The 20,048-nt window shown below is 51.7% G+C and overlaps 1 protein-coding gene across 7 annotated transcripts in view; it reads right to left on the minus strand.

Annotated features, from left to right (window-relative positions):
• The window catches only part of LOC119437134 (homeobox protein extradenticle), a 364,095-nt gene that overhangs the window by 134,190 nt on the left and 209,857 nt on the right, over positions 1-20,048 (minus strand). For all 7 annotated transcript variants that reach the window (XR_007464862.1, XR_007464861.1, XM_049660311.1 and 4 more), the window contains one exon: positions 6,291-6,538. Coding sequence is in view for 5 of the 7 variants with exons in the window: in XM_049660311.1 (XP_049516268.1) it covers positions 6,291-6,538 (248 nt within the window). In the remaining 2 variants the exon portion in view is untranslated. The remainder of the gene's footprint in view (positions 1-6,290; positions 6,539-20,048) is intronic.

Here is a 20,048-nt window from a genome sequence, read left to right on the forward strand (position 1 = left end):
GACAGCGGCCGGGAAAAAAAACAAAAATCGAGAGAAGCTGCGAGAGCGGTTAAGTAAAAAAAAAATAGTCTGGGAAACGCGACAAAGCAAGGTCACTTATATAGGCCCATAGAGTAATAGAAATAAAAGCGGCGCGTTGTAAATAAACGCAACATACGAGAGTGAGGGGAGGGCTCGTCGCGAGCGAGAGACGACGGTGCGCGGGAAGAGGGGAGGCGGCAGCGAACACGGGTCCGTCGGCGGCGAACGCTAGAGTCATCCGTCACCGGTGCCAGCCCGGCCGAAAGACAAGCGGCGCGGGCGATCGCACGAGCGGACAACTGGCGTCTTACTCCGCACAGAATGAACAAGCGGCGCCGGAAAGGGTGCTTTCCCGCGCAGAGCAGGGGCAAAGGCTTGCTCGCAACGACAACACACTCACGCTGTTTGAGTTACGTTTACAAGGAGCGCGTCGCTCTTTTTCGAGACCGCACCGTGCCGCCCAAAAACCTAATTTACAGCGGCTTCGACGCTACCGGGGCATGCCGAATGCGCATATACAGTATACTACTGTGCGAATACAACTAATAAGCAGTATTTACGAACGCCGTCTCAATTTTTATCTACACTGGGGACGCAGCACGACGAGGGATGAATGAAGGTCAGGTCTCGTATCACCGGCCGCTATTTTTACGGTTGAACTACTAAAGCTCAAGTGAGCTCTGCTCAGCAACGCGTTTTAGCCGGTAAAGAAAGCCCAACCGATGGAAGCGGCTGACCACCTCTACAGAATCACTGGACAGTGATTCTCAGTTTAAAATCCCCGGTTCTTTAGCTAGAGTGGCACGAAGGTTCCTCCTAACCTGCACCCCCACTCAAAAGCTCAGCGCAGAAACGCTGCAGAGACCGCACATGGCCGCTCCACCAGCGGCAAATGGTGTCACGGAACACCGGGAAGAGAACCGCTGTCGCCTGGCAGCGGTCGGCAAGTAACGGGCGGCAGAGCCGCCGGGCACGCTGCAATTTTCTCGCCGATCTACTCCTGCTCGCGCCCAGCGCGGTTCTTTCGCCAACACACGGCTGCGCGCTCGGGGCCCCTGGGGTTCGTGCAGCGAGCGCCTTACAGAACGTGTCCCGTACAGCCTCGGCCGAGGAGACTCGGCTATGTGCTCTCGTTCGCTCTTCCCTACAGAGCGGCGCGAGTGCACCGTACAGCGAGCCGATATCCGAACGAGGATGATCCAATCCCATTAGAAACGGCTGCGCCCCCTTCCACCGCCAACGGCACGCGCACATGCGAGGAGCCGCACAAGGGGGAGGCGTAGGAACCCGAGTGGCGGCCCCAGACGTCATCCATCTCCGGAGCCGTACCCGGATACACCTAATTGACAGCAACCCTTTCTCTCCCGACGAGACCCATTCGTGCCTTTCCTTCTAAGTTGCGCACTGCGCACCAATCGGCCCGAGAGGCAGGCGGCCTCCCCCCCTTTCCGTATCGCTGTGCACAACACAGTCTATTTCCGACGTCTTCTCTTTTTTTGACCTATTTTACTTTTGCCTTTGCTACCCATTTCCTACAAACGCCTGGCGCCTCGTTTAGAATTCGAGGGAAAAAGTGGCTGCTCCGACGACACCGGTCTCTGTACTGTATTGTCTTTTTTTTTTTTTCTGTTTCAAATGCGCACGGGGCGAACGAAGCACGAGAATCGCTTCGTTTGCTCCTTGCATCCTTTCGACAAATACGAAACTCGCCGTTCTCCCACAGTGGACGTCGAGAAAACAAGGGCAGCCAGCTTGTACACAAGCATGTCATGTGGCTGCGGAAGGGCTGGAAATGCTACTTAGATGAATGCCACAGCAGCAAGTTAAAAGAGAAAAACTGCAGCCTTGCCCTTTCGTGTCGATTATAGGCCGGCAGATGCAAGAAACGATTAAAAACATACTGTAATCAGGGCCATCTGCAAGTGAAGACGCAATAGAGGAGCCGGGAGAGGTTGTCTGTGATGTTTCCTGGTTCGTCGAGCTCAACTCTTGGAGAATTGACTATAGTTACCGTTATGTATACTAGGAAACAAGCAATACCCTCCTTCCAGTGTGCAGTCCTTCAGAGGATATCGCAACGACGTATATTGGAGAAATATCGACAGTCCTTAAAGGCGCTGAATACAGCGATCGATAACCATAAAGAAGTTTTAAAAAAAAGAGAGAAAACGCTTAAGCTTGCAATTCCGAAATCTCACGGTCCAAGAGTGAAACAATAACCGCTGAGCTTGTATCGAGCGACATAAAACACTTGCAGGCAACAGACCTGAACCGACCAGGTCTTAACGAGTGCAGCCACGACCAGCTGACCAGAAAGACCCACACAACACAACTGCACGAAAGGCATTCTACATGCCGATAGTTAAATTCGCACATGGCCATAACAACGTCAGTTTGAGTACAATTTATTTTTCAAACATCGAGAAATAGCTATACCGGAGCTCTGCAAGTACGTGACAAGTGTCTCCCCGACTCATCGTCGAGCACTGGAGCAAAGCCAATGCGCGGCGGACCCGACCGAACGACAGTTGATCGCGAACGAGTCTCGCCAACACAAGGGAACGGTACCGCGATACCCGTCTAGCCCGTAATACCTACGCCACACTCAAAACTCTCAAAACAACAGTTAGCCAACGGTACTGTGCTTGCAAACGCACGATGCCTGCTCTTGGAAAGTGATCATTTTATAGTATCAGCATACTGCTTCAACGGCGTCGAGATTCGATGCAGGTCTTTGTCGCGCGCCCAGCGGCAGCGCTCGGGTCGCGCAGGTTCGCGGGGGTGTCGCTTTGCGGCAAACCCGAACGACAAGTGGTCGTCGGAGCGGCAGAGCTCCCCCCTCGTGCGCCGGGAGCCCACTTTCGCCGGCCCTGTACCGCTGTGCGCCCGGCGGCCCATCCCTTGCCGTCCCGCTCGCCTCGACGCGCTATAGCTACCACTGAGCCCCGTGCTGTCACGTTCGATAATGCATACACGCATATTTTATGGGGCGCGCAATAATATCTCGCGGGGAAATGGCGGCACACCGCGAAAGCCACAGTTGCGCAAGCCCACGCGCACGCGAGCGCAGTGACGCGCAGGCAGGCAGAGCCAACCCGTTGGAAGGAGAGGCACATAAAATCTTCATTCCTACACTTTTCGCCAGGCGCCGCCGAGGAGGCAGAGTCAATTACGCGATGCCGCCGCCGATGCTTCCGCACCCGATCCTGTTTCCGGAGGCGCAGGCGACGGAAATATCGTCGCGCGCGTTCAGCTCGTTTTCCCCAATCTTTTATTCCATTTTCTCGCCGCTCCACGACCCCCCCGAGCTGAAGAAGAGAACGCCTCATCTCACCACTTTCAGCACTGCTCGCCATCTCAACTTTTTTTTCTTTTTTCGCCCTACAAACCCATCCCGAAAGTCCTCGTTTTCGCCATATTCCGCCAATCGAAGTAAAAGTAGCGTTTCGCGGGAAAATGACGAGGCACATACATAGACATGTAAGAGATGACAGCGAGAAAAAATAAAAAAGCGAAAAACAGTTTCCCCGGCTCGTGAACTTCACCCGCGCCATTTCCTCGGCCTATACCCGCAAAAATGTTCCCGAAGTCTCGTCACTCCGTGCGCTCGTTCTTGCGTGCACGTGCTCAAAGGGGTGAGCAGAAGATATGAGGCATAAACGAGAGGCCCGAACGGCGGATAGAATGAAAGAGAGATGCGGTGCTCAAGATGTGAGGAAAGAGCGCAAATGAAGATATGAAACCGCGCCGCACGATGGAATAGACAAGTCGACTAGAAACTATGAAGAAGAAAAGTTAGAAAAAAAAAAAGCCCAAAATGCTGAACTCTTCTCCGTCGAATGGAAACTGCGGCTGAGCTGAAACGTTGTAGTAGAAAGTACCAGGTCACAACCGAGGAGCTTCACCGGTATCTGCTGATGGGACATCAGCAACGTGTACAAAGCTTTGTTTGAGCCTAGGTTGAATACGTGAAAAAGACGGCTGTCCCATCCAGAAATTGAATCTAGTGGCCCTCGAGAATGGACAAGCAGCTGTCTGCGCAATCCTGCGCAACTTGCTCGCAACGAACGCGACGACGCTGGGTTGTACTAAGGCGCATCTGTAGCGAGCAGAAACGCGTCACGATAAAACGGAGATTTCGAACACACACACACACACAAACATGAGAGAGAGAGAGAGAGCTTTGTTCCCTTGTTTTCGCAAGCGAAATGGCACATGCCACAGCTCGGGCGCCCGATGATATTTTCGTCTGGCGCGCGCCAAAGCCGCGCCACGCCAACGGCCTTCGCCGCTAGTCGTTCGGTCGCGCTGCTCGAACGCAATGTGGCGTGAACGCGTCCCAATGCACGCATCGCCAGCCGAACCACGCGACTGCTGTGCCCGCGCGCGCTCGCACATAGCGCGGACAAGGCGCGCGAGAACACACGACCGAGAAAGAAGCGAAAAATCGTTCGCGAAAGACAGATGAAGAAAGAAGTCAAGTTGAAAGACGAGCCTGCACTGAGGAAATACATTCGGCATCGCCGCCTCACACGTGTAAGCACATTTGTTTCGAGTTTCACGAGACGTACGGGTTTCAACGCTGGCCGAATCGTATAAGGCACCGGAAAATGTCGTGTCAGTAGCTGATGCTCACGGAACGAGGCCGCCAGACTCGCTGGGCAGAAAAGCTTTACTAGAAATTTCGCACGAATAATTTCCGAACGAAGATGAAAATGCGAGGTCCGAGCTCGAGCGAGGCCACAACTCGAGTTCAGAACTCGGCTGTTTAGTGTAGTCAAACATTCGCTTCAAAGGCCCTGCACAGTTTTGGAGGAACATACTTCCGGCTTCTTTAGGCAGCCAAAATTAATTCGGAGCCCCACTGCGCCGCTTCGGCACGCTCGAACGCCGCCAATTATAATTACTATTTCTGGTTTTTGTCAGCGGCGCATTTCTGCGATGCCATCACAATATAAAAGGTCCCCATCAAACTCCACATATTTCACCTGCCAAGTACCGCGGTTGAAGGGCATCTTTCTTTGGACAGGTAGTGTTGACCAGTACTCAGCTTTGATTGGGTTTACCTGCGTCTTGTCTTCGCAAAGCAGCCGTGATAATTTTGCGAAATGCGAAAACACCCGTGTACTTAGATTTAGGTGCACGTTAAAGAACCCCAGGTGGTCCAAATTTCCGGAGTCCCCCACTACGGCGTGCCTCATAATCAGAACTGGTTTTGGCACGTAAAACCCCATAATTTAATTTTTTTTGTGATAATTTTGTGAACATGTTCAAACTCGAAGCCGCAAGAGATGGGAGGATGCTGTAAAGTTCGCGATTTGAATTCGGCCAATTGGGGTGATTTTTTTTTTATTTTTTTAATAGTTCTACGATTTTGCCCTATATAAGATAACCTTAAGGAGAGCAGCGCGGAAATAACTCTTGATACAATGGTAAGGAAGATGAACACAGCACTACCTTCCTTATCTTTGTTTATCAAGTCTTGTTGCGCTGCTCGTCTCAAGAATTGAATGGATGCTACACCTTTCTTGAAGCATCCAACAAACGATAGCCTCCCGGCAGACGATAGTACTGAATCACGTCTGCTGAATGCGAGTACGAAGTTTCTCAGCGATCTGATCATCGCTACCCAAGGATCCTGTCCTTCCACAACAGTTTACATGAACATTAGCGACACTTAAATTGGGATGTAGCTGTCAGAGTCGTAAAACGAAAGCCTGCGTACTGAGCCACACTAGAAAGCACCCCTGCGACAACTTTCAGAGCAGCGAAAAGCGCATGAATACAATCTGTAGCAACCAACTAGCCCTACTTTCCACCTTGACAGCGACATAATCGCCAACCAATGTTTTACTATGATCAATCACGTGCCCGCACGAATTCGTTGATTGATGAAGTATTTGCGCAGGCACGTACGAGCTGGAAGCTGAGGAAAAATGCCACGCGCGCGGTCGCCAACAGGTACCTCGCAAATGCCATACACGCGCAGACCGTATACGGTGAGACATGCGCATGCGTGCGTATGTACACCCGGCGACAAAAGTTTACGAACCACGGGGTCTCTGAAAACGTTCAATTCTCGAGCAGCCTGCAGCAGAAGCCAGTAAAACTGTACACGACAACGTTGTTAGCATATTCTAGACGAAGCCCGAAATGCAAATACCAGGCTGTGTCGTGAGGCTGCGGAGATATTCAGCTTTTTCTCAGATTTCATTCTCCGTAGTATATTTTGTCGCCGGGTGTAGAACATTCGAGAAAGCGTTACTCACCTGCTCGTATTTCTCGAGCTCCTGGTGGTAGATCTGGCGGATCTGCGCCAGTTTGGCCCGGTAGTCGGAGTGCTCGATGGCGTTTTCGGGCTGTCCGCCAGCCGAGGCGGCGGCTGAGGCATTGGCGGCCGCGCCGGCGCCGCCGCCCTTCTCGGGTCCCGCCACGCCCTCGGCGATCAGCATGTTGTCCAGCCGCATCAGCTGCGGGTCGGGGGGCTCTTCCTCTTGCGTGTTCCGTAAGCTCAGCACTGCGCACACAAGGAAGGAAGAAAAGGTTTCAGAGATGCGCTCGCAGCACCGCGCAGCTGATGACGAAACGGAACAGCCATAACCTGTAGGATGCGCGACACAAGCAGGGTGCCATAATTGAGTCATGTGGGGCGGGTGCAAGTTGGATACCGTACGCCCACTGTTTAGACACCAAAGGAATATTTTCAGGATCTAAGCGACACCAGAGACGTAAAGCGCGCATCCGCGAGCCTCGCTGGAGGCCGACCCTGGTCTAACATCAGTAAAGTTTCTTCCAGAAGGCATGCCTGTTGGGTTCCGCTGATCGGAAATGGCAGCAACATAAGCTCACAAAACTGCACAACGCCTCATCTCCCAACGACTTGCAACCGGTGACTAGGCTTCATTGCAATTAAAAGTCGCCTGTAGCTTCTTAGATCGCGCACACAGTTTGCTACCACGTAACTTGCAAACATGTTAGCTTTGTCATCCCCTAATGCACGCACATGTCTGCCTTTAAAGCGTGGATAAAGCACGTGCGACACACTGTGTAATAGCATTTGAAGTTTCCCTAGGCAGTGCACGTACAAAAAGCACACGAAATGTAAAATATATAGCGACACCGGCGCGTACTGCAGGGTGGAGACCAGATCACCCTTCTAACTTTTACACTTAATTAAATTATGGGGTTTTACGTGCCAAAACCACGATTTGATTATGAGGCACGCCGTAGTGGGGGACTCCGTAAATTTGGACCACCTGGGGTTCTTTAACGTGCATCAAAATCTAAGCACACGGGTTTTCTCGCATTTCGCCCCATACGAAATGCGGCCGCCGTGTAACTTTTACACTTATGCTTAGCACTTATGCAAGAGTATATATAAGTGCCGCTAAAATATGCATACAATGAGCCAATTAAATCAACCTGATTGCCGAAATGGCTGTAGCAGCGGTTGTTCGGCGAATCCACGACAGTAGCAACCCATCCCTTCACACACACACCACTTTGGTAAAAATGATTGCCCTTCGGGGAAAGGCCCCCGAGTCCAGTGAAAAGAAAAACGCAAACGCTATGGGCGCTGTAAAGTTAAAGTGACTACGTAGAAACAATAAATCTGTTTAGATCAATACAGTACTCTATGAAAACTCACGTGAACTTCGCGATAACACACTGATTATTACAAGAGAAAATGAAGGTCAAAATGTTTTGAATTTCGCGCCAGAACTCCAGCGCCGGCACGTCAGTGTGACGTCACGGATTTCAAAGTAATTTTTTTTTTCGTACTTTGGTCACGTTGGATCACTAACAGTTCCCGAAACTTGCCATGGTGAAACTTTGGCTCTTTCAGAGCACAATGCAGTCCATTATAGAATCAACTAAGGCTTAGCAGACGCCGTCAAAATCCATGACGTCACGGCGAGCGTCGCCACGAGTCTTTCCTTTTCGCGCCATTTCTGGCTTAGAAGAAAAAAAAAAAAGCAGGTCGTTGCATTTCCGTAGTTTTTTGTCCTATTTCACATAGAATTTTGAGTTTTCTCTGACTCTACAATGCTAGAGTGTTAACAGCGGAAAGGTCTCCCGCTTCGCACGTCAAGTGTAAATAAACGTCGCACCCGCTGGGAGACCCGAGGTAAACAACCGCCTATAGAAAGTGCGACAAGGTTTATGTAAACGCGCTTGCATAAATCGAGAGACAGTACAGAAAAAAAAAAGTGCGGGAAAACCCGAGCCGCTGCAAGAGGCATCAGTCACCAGAGACATTTTGCAACGGCACAAATGTAACCCTCGCAAAGCAGAAAAAAAACCTCGGCCTTTGTAGCCGCCTACGGGCGAGCAACGTGACGGCAGAAGTCAGGTTTGAAGCTGAGAATCGGGCCGAAAGAGGGCGACACGAGATACCTACAGGAGCGGGTGGGCCGTGAGCGAACAGCCATCTCCTTCGCTCCAAAACATTCTTCAGTGTAGTGGGAAAACAAATATCTAAAGAGTGAAAGGAATGGGAGTTTAAATTGAGTCAGGCGACGCTGGAACTTCGGGGAATCACGCGGGGCTCGTTGCCCTCAGAGTAAAGAGTTTCACACTTTCTCGCGGTTAACAAAGAATACGTTACGCGAACCAGAGCATCGAAGACGATCGCACTATAGTTCACACTTAACGGCAGGGCAATAAACTAAGGAACGAAGCCTCGCACGCGAGTGTACCGCCTGCTCTTCGTTGCATCACGTCTCAGCGTCAGCCCTTCCCACTCCTTTCGGGGGATCGTGAATCGCCAAGGAAAGCTCGCTCGCGCGCTCAGCTCCCAACACCACGAGTAACTGCACGCCCCGCCGGGAAAGCCGTGTGCAACCACCGTGGTACGACACTTCCAAACACGTGCACGCAAGTTGAAGGTTTTTTTTTTTTTTTTTTTTTTTTTTTTTTTTTTTTTTTTTTTTTCCCTATATACAAAAAGGCGACGCGAATGGGAGGCAGCGAGCAAGCTTCGGCCACCAAAGCGGGGGGAGGTGGAGGCGTACGCCGAACATGCACGAGCGACGCGGAGAAGTTTGCGCTAAGAATCCGGCCGAGAAGCGATTAGCGGCGAAACTTTTTAATTACCCCGGGGAGGGGGGGGGGGGGGGGCGAAACGACGCCACCACCATTCGTCGCCGCTCCGTCCTGGCGACGCACAAAAGGGGAACGCCTCAGGGCGACGCGTTAAAAAGGCCAGTGTCTGCGGAAAAGTCACGCCGTTTCGCTAGAAGGAACCCCTCGGCAATATTAGCGAAGAAGGGCCTCGACGTATGTGTGATGCCCCGCTTTGAAAGCGGCCGAAACGGCTTTAGCCGAGGAGAAGACGCTTTCCCGGCGCCTATAGCAAATGCGTGTGGCTCCATTTCGTTTGCAAGAATACTGGCTGTTCGCCTGCCCGTGCCGATTTTGACAAGCCGTGGTTGCTTAGTGGCTATGGTGTTGGGCCGCTATAAGCACGAAGTCACGGGATCGAATCCCTGCCCCGGCGGCCGCATTTCGATAAGGGCGGAATTCGAAAACATCCGTGTATTCAGATTTAGGTGCACATTAAAGAACCCCAGGTGGTCCGAATTATTCCGGAGACCCACGAGGTGATTATGGATTTTAGGTGATTATGGATTATGGCAAGTATCATACGTATACGAACAAATGCCTCGAGAACAGTCCCACACCGATTGCTGCGCAGTTAGCAAAAAAAAGAATAACGAGAATTACACCACATAGTCAGGCACGTCGTAAGGGCAGCGCTATTCGCTGTCGATTCTCACAAACTTCGGGACTTTCCATGGCGGCCCTAAGAAAAGCTATAGCTTTGGCTGTCGAGCCGCAAGAAGCACTGCACGGTGTACGGTAGAGGGTTACCACGCTATTGAGCAAGCCACGGGGGCTCTATTTTTCAAATACGCGTCTCCGAGCGACACAACTCGCGGCGCCACTTTCGAAAGCGCTCGGTTGCACGCAGCGCTCGCAATCTGACGCAGGCTAATGGGCCTGTTGAGCAACAACGACGGGACAGCAATGCAAAGACGAATGTTTACGCTCCAGGCTTTCATCCACTCGGACTTTGCGCGCACCTCTACACGAAAACGCAATACTACGCGGTAAAAGCGATAGAGCTAGCACACAAACTCGGGGGTGTCACGATGGTGTCCCCCACCATTCCAAGGAAATGACAGCGCTCTAACTCTCGTTAGCCTCCCGGCGTTGTGGCCATTTGCAAATAAATTGCAAGAGGCGGCGGCGGAGCAGTTCTTCAAAAGAGGCAGGCTGTGAATGCGCCTGTTCCACAGCAGTGTCAACACGATGCTCCAGGCAGGAGGTACAAAACGTCGCCTGAGGCGCCAAAACGCAAAAGAAAGAATGAAAGGAACGAGACGGAAAGGCTCAGAGCGAGCCAGTGGTACTACCACCATTGCGGCTGTTTATATACCACGAAGCTTACGTTTTGCACGCGTTGTTCCGCCTCTCTCGGCAATCAACTACACGAGCCGCGTTCGCTGTCTCGCGCCAGTTCTTTGCCCCTGCTTTGCTCGAGTCGCACGAAGCGATGTCGCAAAGACGACGCACAAGGGCCGCGCTTTACAGAGATGTTAGGCAACGACCCGCAGCACACGGATGGCGACCGATGCGAGGGGGGGGGGGGGGGGGGACGCTGACGTCACTCTGATGCCGCCACGCTCGGCGGCGCCAACCATGCAAGCGCGACGACGAGCGCGCGGGTGCGCGCCTGATCTGCATGACTTTGGCGCGGAGACTTTGGTCGTCGCAAAGTGCGCCCAGCTCGTATATTCAAATAGGCCTGGAGCTGGCGGCGGTTGAAAGGAAAAATGCGGAGGCAAAAGAGGGGCACTGGAATCGGAGGGACACGGCGCCGAAACGGGGCAGAAAGAGAAGACACGCAGACACGGACATAAACATGCGCGCTTTACACAAGCACCCCGGGGTTCACGAGCTCACGCATCGCTGGAAAAACGAGAACAAAAGAGCGAGGTGGAACGCGGGCCACGGCGAAGCGAGAACGAAGGGAAGAGGCTGCGGGGTGGAGGGGAAGCAATTTATCGCCTTCAAAGCGGCGAGTGTCGACAGCGCCCGTCGGCCGCCGTCAGAGCAGTACAAGCCACACACGCCGGTGCCGAGCAGCGGCCAGCGACGCATCGCCACAAAACGCGGCGCTCTCCGCCGGACGTGCAGTCATCATCCTTCAGGGAGGGCGAGCGCGCTGCGACCCGCCCGGATTTGTGCGGTGGCAGCGTTAATATATTCAAATGCGCCCAAAGACGCGCCGCAAAGAGGAAGACGCGGGAGGAACGCCAACTGCGCGCCGAACCCGAGGCGGGAGCCGCGAGTGATTACCGCAGCGGCGCCTCGGCGAGTCAGCGCGGCAACAAAGGGATCGCCCGCGCACACACAACCACGCGCCTCTTCAGCGCGCGCCCCGCTCTTTTTCCGCACTTCCTTCCGTCCCCAATTCAGCGTCGGATAGATTTCGAGGAACGACGCCGCGATGACGCCTCTCGTATACCAGCATCACGGCCGAAAGCGGTGTCATCCGCTTTCTTTTTTCCTATCCTTTCCAGCCGGGGGCCCCCTTGTCTCCCAGCACATACACGTACCGCTCCAGGCACAACGGAACGAGGCTCGCCCGTGGGCGGAATTGGTGTGGGACGCACGCGTCGGCACGTGATGCAACTTTCGAGCCAGTGCAACAAAACAAAACGCCACCAGATCGACTGTTTTACACGCACGATCGTATGATATATATATATATATATATATATATATATATATATATATATATATATATATTAAGCACTGGTACTTAAAGAAAAACTTGTGCGAGTTTTCGGGCATTTAACGACTGGAAACACACTCCCCACGCATTTTTTATCCGCTCAAATATTTAGATTTCAGTTTCACAAAGCTCCCTTTTTTCGTTTGGCGTAAAAGAATAGTAGCAACCGTATTATGCGAAACTACTACCAAACTACTACCGCATACGTGCCCCGGACTAAATTAAGAAAGAAGAAAAAACTCGACGATGCATAACGACTGCAGACAGGTCGCGTCCGCGCGCTTGGAACTGTGCAGAAATGCGCACGCGCACGTAACCCCGGACCAGGCAGCGGTGCACTGTGCGTGTGGCGGCGCGTTCATCGATTTGCAGCGAGCACAAAAAACAGCCGAGGCTATTCCAGGCGAAACGTGGCGGTGTCATTCGACAAGTGCGTGCAGGTGAAGCAGTGCTGTATACACGTACTGAACCTAGAACGCCGGGTAGCCTAAATGAAGCGCAGAGAGGAAAAAAAAAAAAAAAAAACAGAGATAACACAGCACAAATCAAAAGCAGAACGACCGCACTCTTCTATAAGGTCAGGCTGTCATTAAAGAAGAAGAGTGATAAAGAAAAACGTAATTTTTTTTTACTCGCACTGCAGCAAGGGCCAGACACCGAGAGGCCACTAAATTCATAAGCGCTCTCCAGTAGCGCATGCACCCCCCAGAGGTCATCAGCATTAACGACGCGATAAATCTCCGCACGCACGAGTGCCTCGTGTGGCGCAATGCCGCGTCCCGCCTCAGCACTTGGACGACGCAGCTTCAGCGCCACCGATACCCCGACATGCATGAACACTGCGACGCTGGATTAGTATGCGTTCTTACAGTTGAGCTTCACCCGCCGCGGTGGCTCAGTCAGCTAAGGCGTTGCGCTGCTGAGCACGAGATCGCGGGATCGAATCCTGGCTGCGGCGGCCGCATTTCGATGGAGGCGAAATGCAAAAACGCCCGTGTGCTTGCGTTGTAGTGCACGTTAAAGAACCCCCCAGGTGTGGTCAAAATTAATACGGAGCCCTCCACTACGGCGTGCCTCATAATCAGAACTGGGTTTGCCACGTAAAACCCCAGAAAGAAGAAGCACACTCGAGCTTCGCTTTGCGCACCTTTGTCCCGATTTACTCGAAAGCCTTTCCTGCACTCGGCCGGAATATCGCGGAGACGACGCCTTCCGCACGACAAGGCAGCTATGACAAGCCACTTTCCAGAAATATATATATATTTTTTTCCCGCACCTTGGAAGGAGTCCTGTACTAGCCTTTATAGTTAAGGTCGGTCGAGCTACCGACTGCTCCACTTAATTGCGTAAAACTTCTGAGAGCCCTCGAGAAATCGTTTGCTGAAGTAAAGCTAAGTACACACGCTTGCTATCGGCCCACGCATCTTGTAAATCATTCGATCAACTGAAGTTAACCTTTACGTCGCTTTTCTCTCTCTCTCAGTCAATACAGCGCTGCGCACTGGAAAACACCAACGAAGCTTCTTGCTCAAAAATACTTTTCAGGCACGTACCGCTATCGGTCTGTGCCCAGGTTGTGATGCCAGTGCTAGGACCTGGGACGAGACTCGCGCAAGGAACTTCTATCCGCAGCAGAGGCCCATTAAAGTTTCTGCTGATTCGAACGATTTCAAATTGCGGAAAGCAGAAAAAAAAAAAAAAACGTTCCTTCAATTATACTTTCACAACTTTTGGTCCCGCATGCTCCGCCGTGAACGACTACGTCGAGATGTTCAAATATCAGACTCGCCTATCTGGTGTGCGGTTTTCACACTCGACGTTGCACAACTTCGGAACTTTCGCTTGGTTGCCTTCACGGAGCTCTACTTGTCAGGGCAAGAAAATAACACGGCAGCTCCCACGATCGACTCGAACTGCGCCAACGTGCCTCAGTATAGCGAATACAGCGGCGGCGGCCTTGTGGAAAACTTTCACTACTTAAAGTTGTCCGCCGCTCAGGGTTCGCGGCACTCTTTGTTTGCATCGATTCCTCGTCAGGAGAGAAGTTTAAGCGAACCCCTGAAGTACTCGCTAGCGGTTCGATGGTAACCGAGAAGAAATCGACGAGAGTTCCTTTATTTGAGCGCATACGCATCAGCGAACTTCGACCAACGGTCGGACACCCTCACACTGAGACTACCCCTCCCCCATTTCCTCCCAGCAATGATTCCGCAGACCCAAACAACAAAGCGAAGCGCACACAGAACGAACCTGATGGATGGGACCATCGACAAGAAGGAGCGACCTGTGGACCAGGAGAGGGAGTGTCCGCATGTGCGTATGTGTTTGCTCGAACAAGTGAGCCGGCGCGCGAGAAAAAGGGAGAGAGAGAGTGCATTTAGTGCGTTAGTGAGTGCGGTGTTAAATATAGAGCAGTCGAATGCAAGCACAAAATAGCTGCAAGTCACAGACCTTACAATGCGTGGCAGAAAAGCCTCTTGGATCACTACAGCTTTAATGCCACTTATGACCACGCAGCGTCAACGCAGCGTCACATGGCAACGAATATTCCTTTGAACCAGCGGCAACTAAAATGAGATCTACAAAAGATAATCGCGATAAGTTCATAAAATCGCCTCAAAATTTTTGCTTACAAAAAGCGCAGTATAGAAGCCTGCTGAATTTAGCGTAAATCAGCACACACTGACATTAGCATCGACGATCAAAAGGGGGAAAAAAAAGTGTACCATGTCAACATCGGCCACGAAGCTTAGGTAATAGACATCACGTAAGGTAAAGAGATACCACGTACCAAGTACGAAGTATTAACATGGTTTTACGGACAGCGCCGAGAGACACAGTAAAACTACGGAATAAGTAACAATAACAACGAAATAAACAAGCTAGTTTACCTATGAGACTTCAAAAAAAAAAAAAAAAAAAGGTACAGCAGCGACATGAAATACCATATACGACCAGCAACTAGTTCAGGCGTGTTTCCACTTGAGCAGCCTAGCCGACAGTAACGAAACGCTACACCACCCAAAGCGGCCGAATCCGGCTTAACCACGATCTATCCCTTGAGGGCGAAAAGCGAAAAGATAGGCTTGTCATTAGGCGAGAATCTAAGAAGCAGGTGAGAGGTGCGTACGGCAGAGCGATGATGTTGCCATCGATGATGTCGGCTCTCACTTTCAGATAGGGACAACAGCAGCGATGAAAGGCTCAGAACTCTCTTCGAGAGCAGGTAACGAGCTAGGCGTTCTTTAAAGGCAGGCTCTGCAGCCTTAAGCTACGAAGTTACGTGCAGTACAGCTGAGCTATTCGCAGTGAACAACCCTGCGAATTCAGATGCCCGCTTACTTTCTTAGAGAGTATACGTTGGGTTCCTGCGTCACTCGCGCACACATAGATGTCACAACAGCGCTTCGCTAAGTACTTTGAGCCATTAGTGCTGCCTTCAAGTAGTACTGTCGGCTCTAGAAGCTGCCACATACCGCTACTTCGGTACACAGGCTAAATAAATCGCGGATAGCACCAAGAACAGCCTACTATTATTATTATTAGTTTTGAAAACATATATACACTTGACAGGAAAGGGAAAGCGAGGAGCTGGCGGGCACAACGCCTGCTTAATCTTCAAAAAGGAGGAGACAAACAAAGTGACGAAAGGAAGACGGGGAGGAAAGGGGAAAGAAAGCCAAGCGATAATCGAAACCACACAGCGAAATGAAGCCAAGGTCTCCCATAAGTGTTGTTCATAATAATGTCTAAGTTAATTGATTTAAGTGTAGCGACCACTGCTATTACATATCAAGTGACGGTGGGCCCTAATTCCTCCCCAGTTTTCTACCACCAAAATGATTTACCGACCTTCCCCACTATATTTAAAGCCAAGACGAAGCTTTAACTTCATTAAGCGCCTATAACCACGCCTCTCCAGTGGCCAACGTAACTTCGAACCGAGACAATTTTAACGTATTCCTACTTCGTAATTGTAAGATATTGCAACGTGGCATCAGCTGCGTTGAGCGGGACGACATAGCAACGTAAACCGGCTGTCACAAGCTGAAAACGAGCCAAATAACAAATGCATAAATTAACTGATACCGCGCGGGAGAACAGTAAGCTAGGGTTCGCTAAGTAAGCAAGCGATTCCCCGACAGAGGAGACAGAACGCAAGCTACATGGTTAATATCGCACTGCAAAGGCAGTGGCCGAAGTTCAAAGTCCAGGCCCGCAGAAAGCACGCCGCGGTAGGTAGGCTCAACGGCGCGGATTGGACAGATGCGCTGCTGCACTGAACTGCGGACACGGGGGGCGAGGACCGCCGAAGCTCGCGTACAATAGCCAACGACGGCGACGAGGTCGGCGCTAACCCATCGGCCGCGAACACGGACGGCGGCCAGACGCCGCTGTGGCGGGCGCCGAGATAGGCCTCTAATGACCCCCACAGGCCCAACTCGGTCGCAACGAGCCTTCCTCAGGAAGAACCCCCGGCGCCAAATCAAACTTCGATCCGAAGCCACCGCGATGAGCTGGGAAGCACCTTGCTGCTTCCTTTCGGCGGGTCCTTTCGCAAGGCACTGCTCGCCGCCCATCCCCTGTGTGTGTGTGTGTATACGAGAAAAGTCGCTCTCGTCGCGCTGCTTAGGCACCGCCAGGGTCCTCCCGGAGTGCGGGGATCGTAAAAGAAAGCCCCCGTTCGAGAGCTGCTCTTCTATACCTCACGGAATACTCCGTACTGCCAATCTCTCGGTTCGATAATGGCCGTGGCGGAGAGGCGATAGTGCGGATGGGGTCCCGTAGCGGCGAAATTCCGCCGATATGCAGAGGCGGCCACGAAGCCGAACCTCTCTGTGCGCCGCATACTTAGGCGAGGAACTGACTGCAATGCGGAGAAGCGCACTGTCGCGAACCAACTATAGCTTGCATATGGACTGCATGCCGAGTGCGACAACGCGCTGTATATTTTCGGTAGGGCCAGAGCGACGCTGTAGCAGATGTACTGCAGCGGCCTTTACCCTTTTTCTTTTTGTGTGTGTGCGCAAGGAAGAGCGGTGGCCGTCTCTGAAAGGTGCGTAGAATCCGCGCACTAATCAATGTACGACGGACACAGTGGAGCAAATGACTTGTCCGATCGCCAGTGGGGTGACAGAGGCAGGTCCCAAAAAGCATGAAATGAAACAATGGTAGCTAAAATAACAGCAAAAAGAGGCTTTAAGCGACGACAAGTGGTGAGCCAGAATGACTGAATGAATGAATGACGGTTTGGTCTAGTAAGTTGCACAACGATTGCAATGACCAGCGTCGCGTCGAGCAGTAAAGGACACGTCCAGTATTTGTGCACAACGTAACTGGACCGATGACGTAAACGATAACCAACGGCGCAGCCAACGTAACCAGAGAAAGGTCAACAATGACCTGCAAGCCTCGCGGTCTCCGCTACCTCTCACGTTCACACCACCGAGACCCGCGCGCCGCCAATCGCGTAGCAAACGTCGTGCAGAGCGCGCCTGCCCGCGGTTTTCAGAACTGGTGACCGGCACAGATACAAACGAAGAACGCCCATACATGACCAGATAAAAGAGTTGGGCAGCAGCCGCTTCGACATTGCTGGGAGACGCAGTGTGAACAGCTGGAGCCATAGCTAGGTAGTTTGCGCGCTCGCTACCGCGGCGTTCATTATACACAGGCATTATACGACGGGGCCTCGCCCACTCAGCCGGAGGCAGATTGTGGGGACGGACGAACAGGAGCCGCTAAGCGTGGAAGGTGAGCTGAAAGGAAAAAAACGAAGGACAGACGCCAATACCGAAGAACGACACGAGCTTCCCTTCTTTCCCGGTCATCACGACGTCGAGCGGCGCTAATTCGCAGCGGGCTATATACTTGCCCCCACTCGCTTGAGCGCACGTTCGCCGCCCGCTGCCATTCGTTTCCTGTACAGCGCGACAGGCCGCTATCTGTGACGGAATGCCCACGCATTGTTCTGACGCTCTTTCCCCCCCCCCCCCCCCAGAAATGTAACTGAAGGCTGCCTATAGTTCCTTATTTGTGCTACAAAGGACCACCTTACTCCACATACGCCTTATCGCTACACGCTACACCGAGAAGTGTCGGCAGTACCACCCCCTCTCCGTTGTTACCCATAAGAAGAAAAACAAAATATTCGAAGCTGCTAGGGCATTACACGCTTAAGTGTCTTCGAAAACCAGATTAAAAGAAGAAAAAAAAAAAAAAAAACACCCGGCACCAAATGCAGAGGGGCGGAGCCGAATGAGAAAGATGTTTAGATAAGTAGCGGAAATGAAGAAGGGACCTATGAACATACTCAGGCTGCGAAGGAGATGTCGGTAAGGATGAGAGAGAAAAAAAAAATCGCATATTAAGGAATAGAAAGAAAAAAAATATTGAGGGAAGGACGAGGGATTCTAGATCGCCAGGCGGCGGCAGAGGCATTCAAGAACGTTAAAAAAGAAGTCCAAGCACGAAAAAAATTTTCAAAATGATAATAATCAAAAACAGCAAAGTGCCAGTGGATAAAGAACCCCCTTCAGCAAGCCGCAGCGGCCATTTTCTTGGAGGGCGGCGAGCACGCGGCGCCAATATGCGAACATGCGGACGTACCGTCGAGTTAAGACAAAAGAAACGAAAGCGAGTATATATACGTAAAACAATAATACAAAAATGATGACGCGACAATGACATGCACTCGATAGAGAGAGAGGAGGTGAAGACAAATAACGAAAGGCGAGAAAAAGGCAGATAAAAGCGTAGGCGGGCTAAAGAAGGTGCGAGCAGCCACGCACGTTCCTCGCGCGCGCGGGAGACCGAGCACGGCAGGGACGAGCGCTCCACCTGCTAATAACAATATTATCCGCGGGGCAATTTCTGCCGCGGGCGCACATCCATATACCGGTGTGGAACCACCGGCTGCAGCAGCCGCTCTGCTCGCCACACTGCTGCAGTTACCACCGAAGATACCGGCGCGAGAAGAGGGGGTGGGGAGTGCGTTTTTTTTAACGAGCACCAGAAGAACCAGAGAAAAAATAAAAAGACTAATGCAAAAGGTGCGAGAAAAAAATAACGCATTTCGAACAGAGAACGCTCGAAAACTCGGGAAGCACCGCCACCCATGGCACATCCAGAGAAGAGAAGGGGGGGAGAGAACAAAAAATTGAGCGTACATAAAAAAGAAAAAAAAAAAAAAAAACGGGACGTCGACTTGCGAGAGACACGCGGATATAAAAAAAAAACTTGAAAAGGAAGCGAGCGAAACTTCCTACATTCGCTTTTATTTTTTGGCGCCCTCAAATAAGCCCGCGTTACAAAGAGAGCGAAGACGGCGGCAGAATCTAATTCCTCAGCCGCGAGTTCGCGTAATTTCCTACTTACTGTTCGGGCCGCACTCGATTACGGCACACACGTTGCGTTATTACTGTTATTACTAACGCTTCGCGGCCGCCCGCTGTACTTTCTCTGTCCGCCGCCTTATTTCACTTGCGCGCTGCGATATGCCGAGTGCCAGCCAGCCAGCGCGTGGCACCCATTGTCTGAAAGCGTCGATCAAGAAGAGGAGGGCGGGTGGACCTAGCAGAGACAGCAAAACGGAGGAGACGAGAACTGGTATTGGTTGGAAGGGCGTCTCCGAAGGCTCCCAGGAGTTCGAGAGAGAAAAAAAAAAAGAAAAAAGTTAGACATGGGGCATTGCTCGGTTCGGAGCTTCGACGCCCGATTTTAGGACGAGCGCGCGCGCTGGGCGCACCGTTTCCGAGATGGTAAAGGTAGTCTTCGTTGTTGCGGAAATGAAAAGCCTCCTTATCTTCTCGTTCACAAATACACAGAACGAAAGGGGCAAAAAAATAGAAAATTAGAAAATTCGCGAGCTAAAGGAGAGCAGGGAGAGAACATGAGCCTTAATACAGCAACGCCGAAGCACGGAATGACGGCGAAAAGGTGCGCATGATAAGGCAAGAAGATCAAAGCTGTTCTTAACTAAACTGAAGCTGTGCCCTCGTTAGATCAGATGACGACTGGGCAGCTGTAACCGGGATGAGCGAACTGCTGTATAAGATAACGAACGTATCTCTGCCGCCAAGAGCCAACTAGATCAGCCGCTGATGATAAGCGCATAATAGAGTTCTAGATTAGGGGACGGGCGTGCGTGTATACGCTGGCCCGATTGGGCCCGAACAAAACACAAGGATTCGCACCCTCGCGCTTAGTAGCGCAACACCGTAGT

The sequence above is a fragment of the Dermacentor silvarum genome, chromosome 1 (assembly GCF_013339745.2).
Source record: "Dermacentor silvarum isolate Dsil-2018 chromosome 1, BIME_Dsil_1.4, whole genome shotgun sequence".
NCBI classification, from domain to species: Eukaryota; Metazoa; Arthropoda; class Arachnida; order Ixodida; family Ixodidae; genus Dermacentor; species Dermacentor silvarum.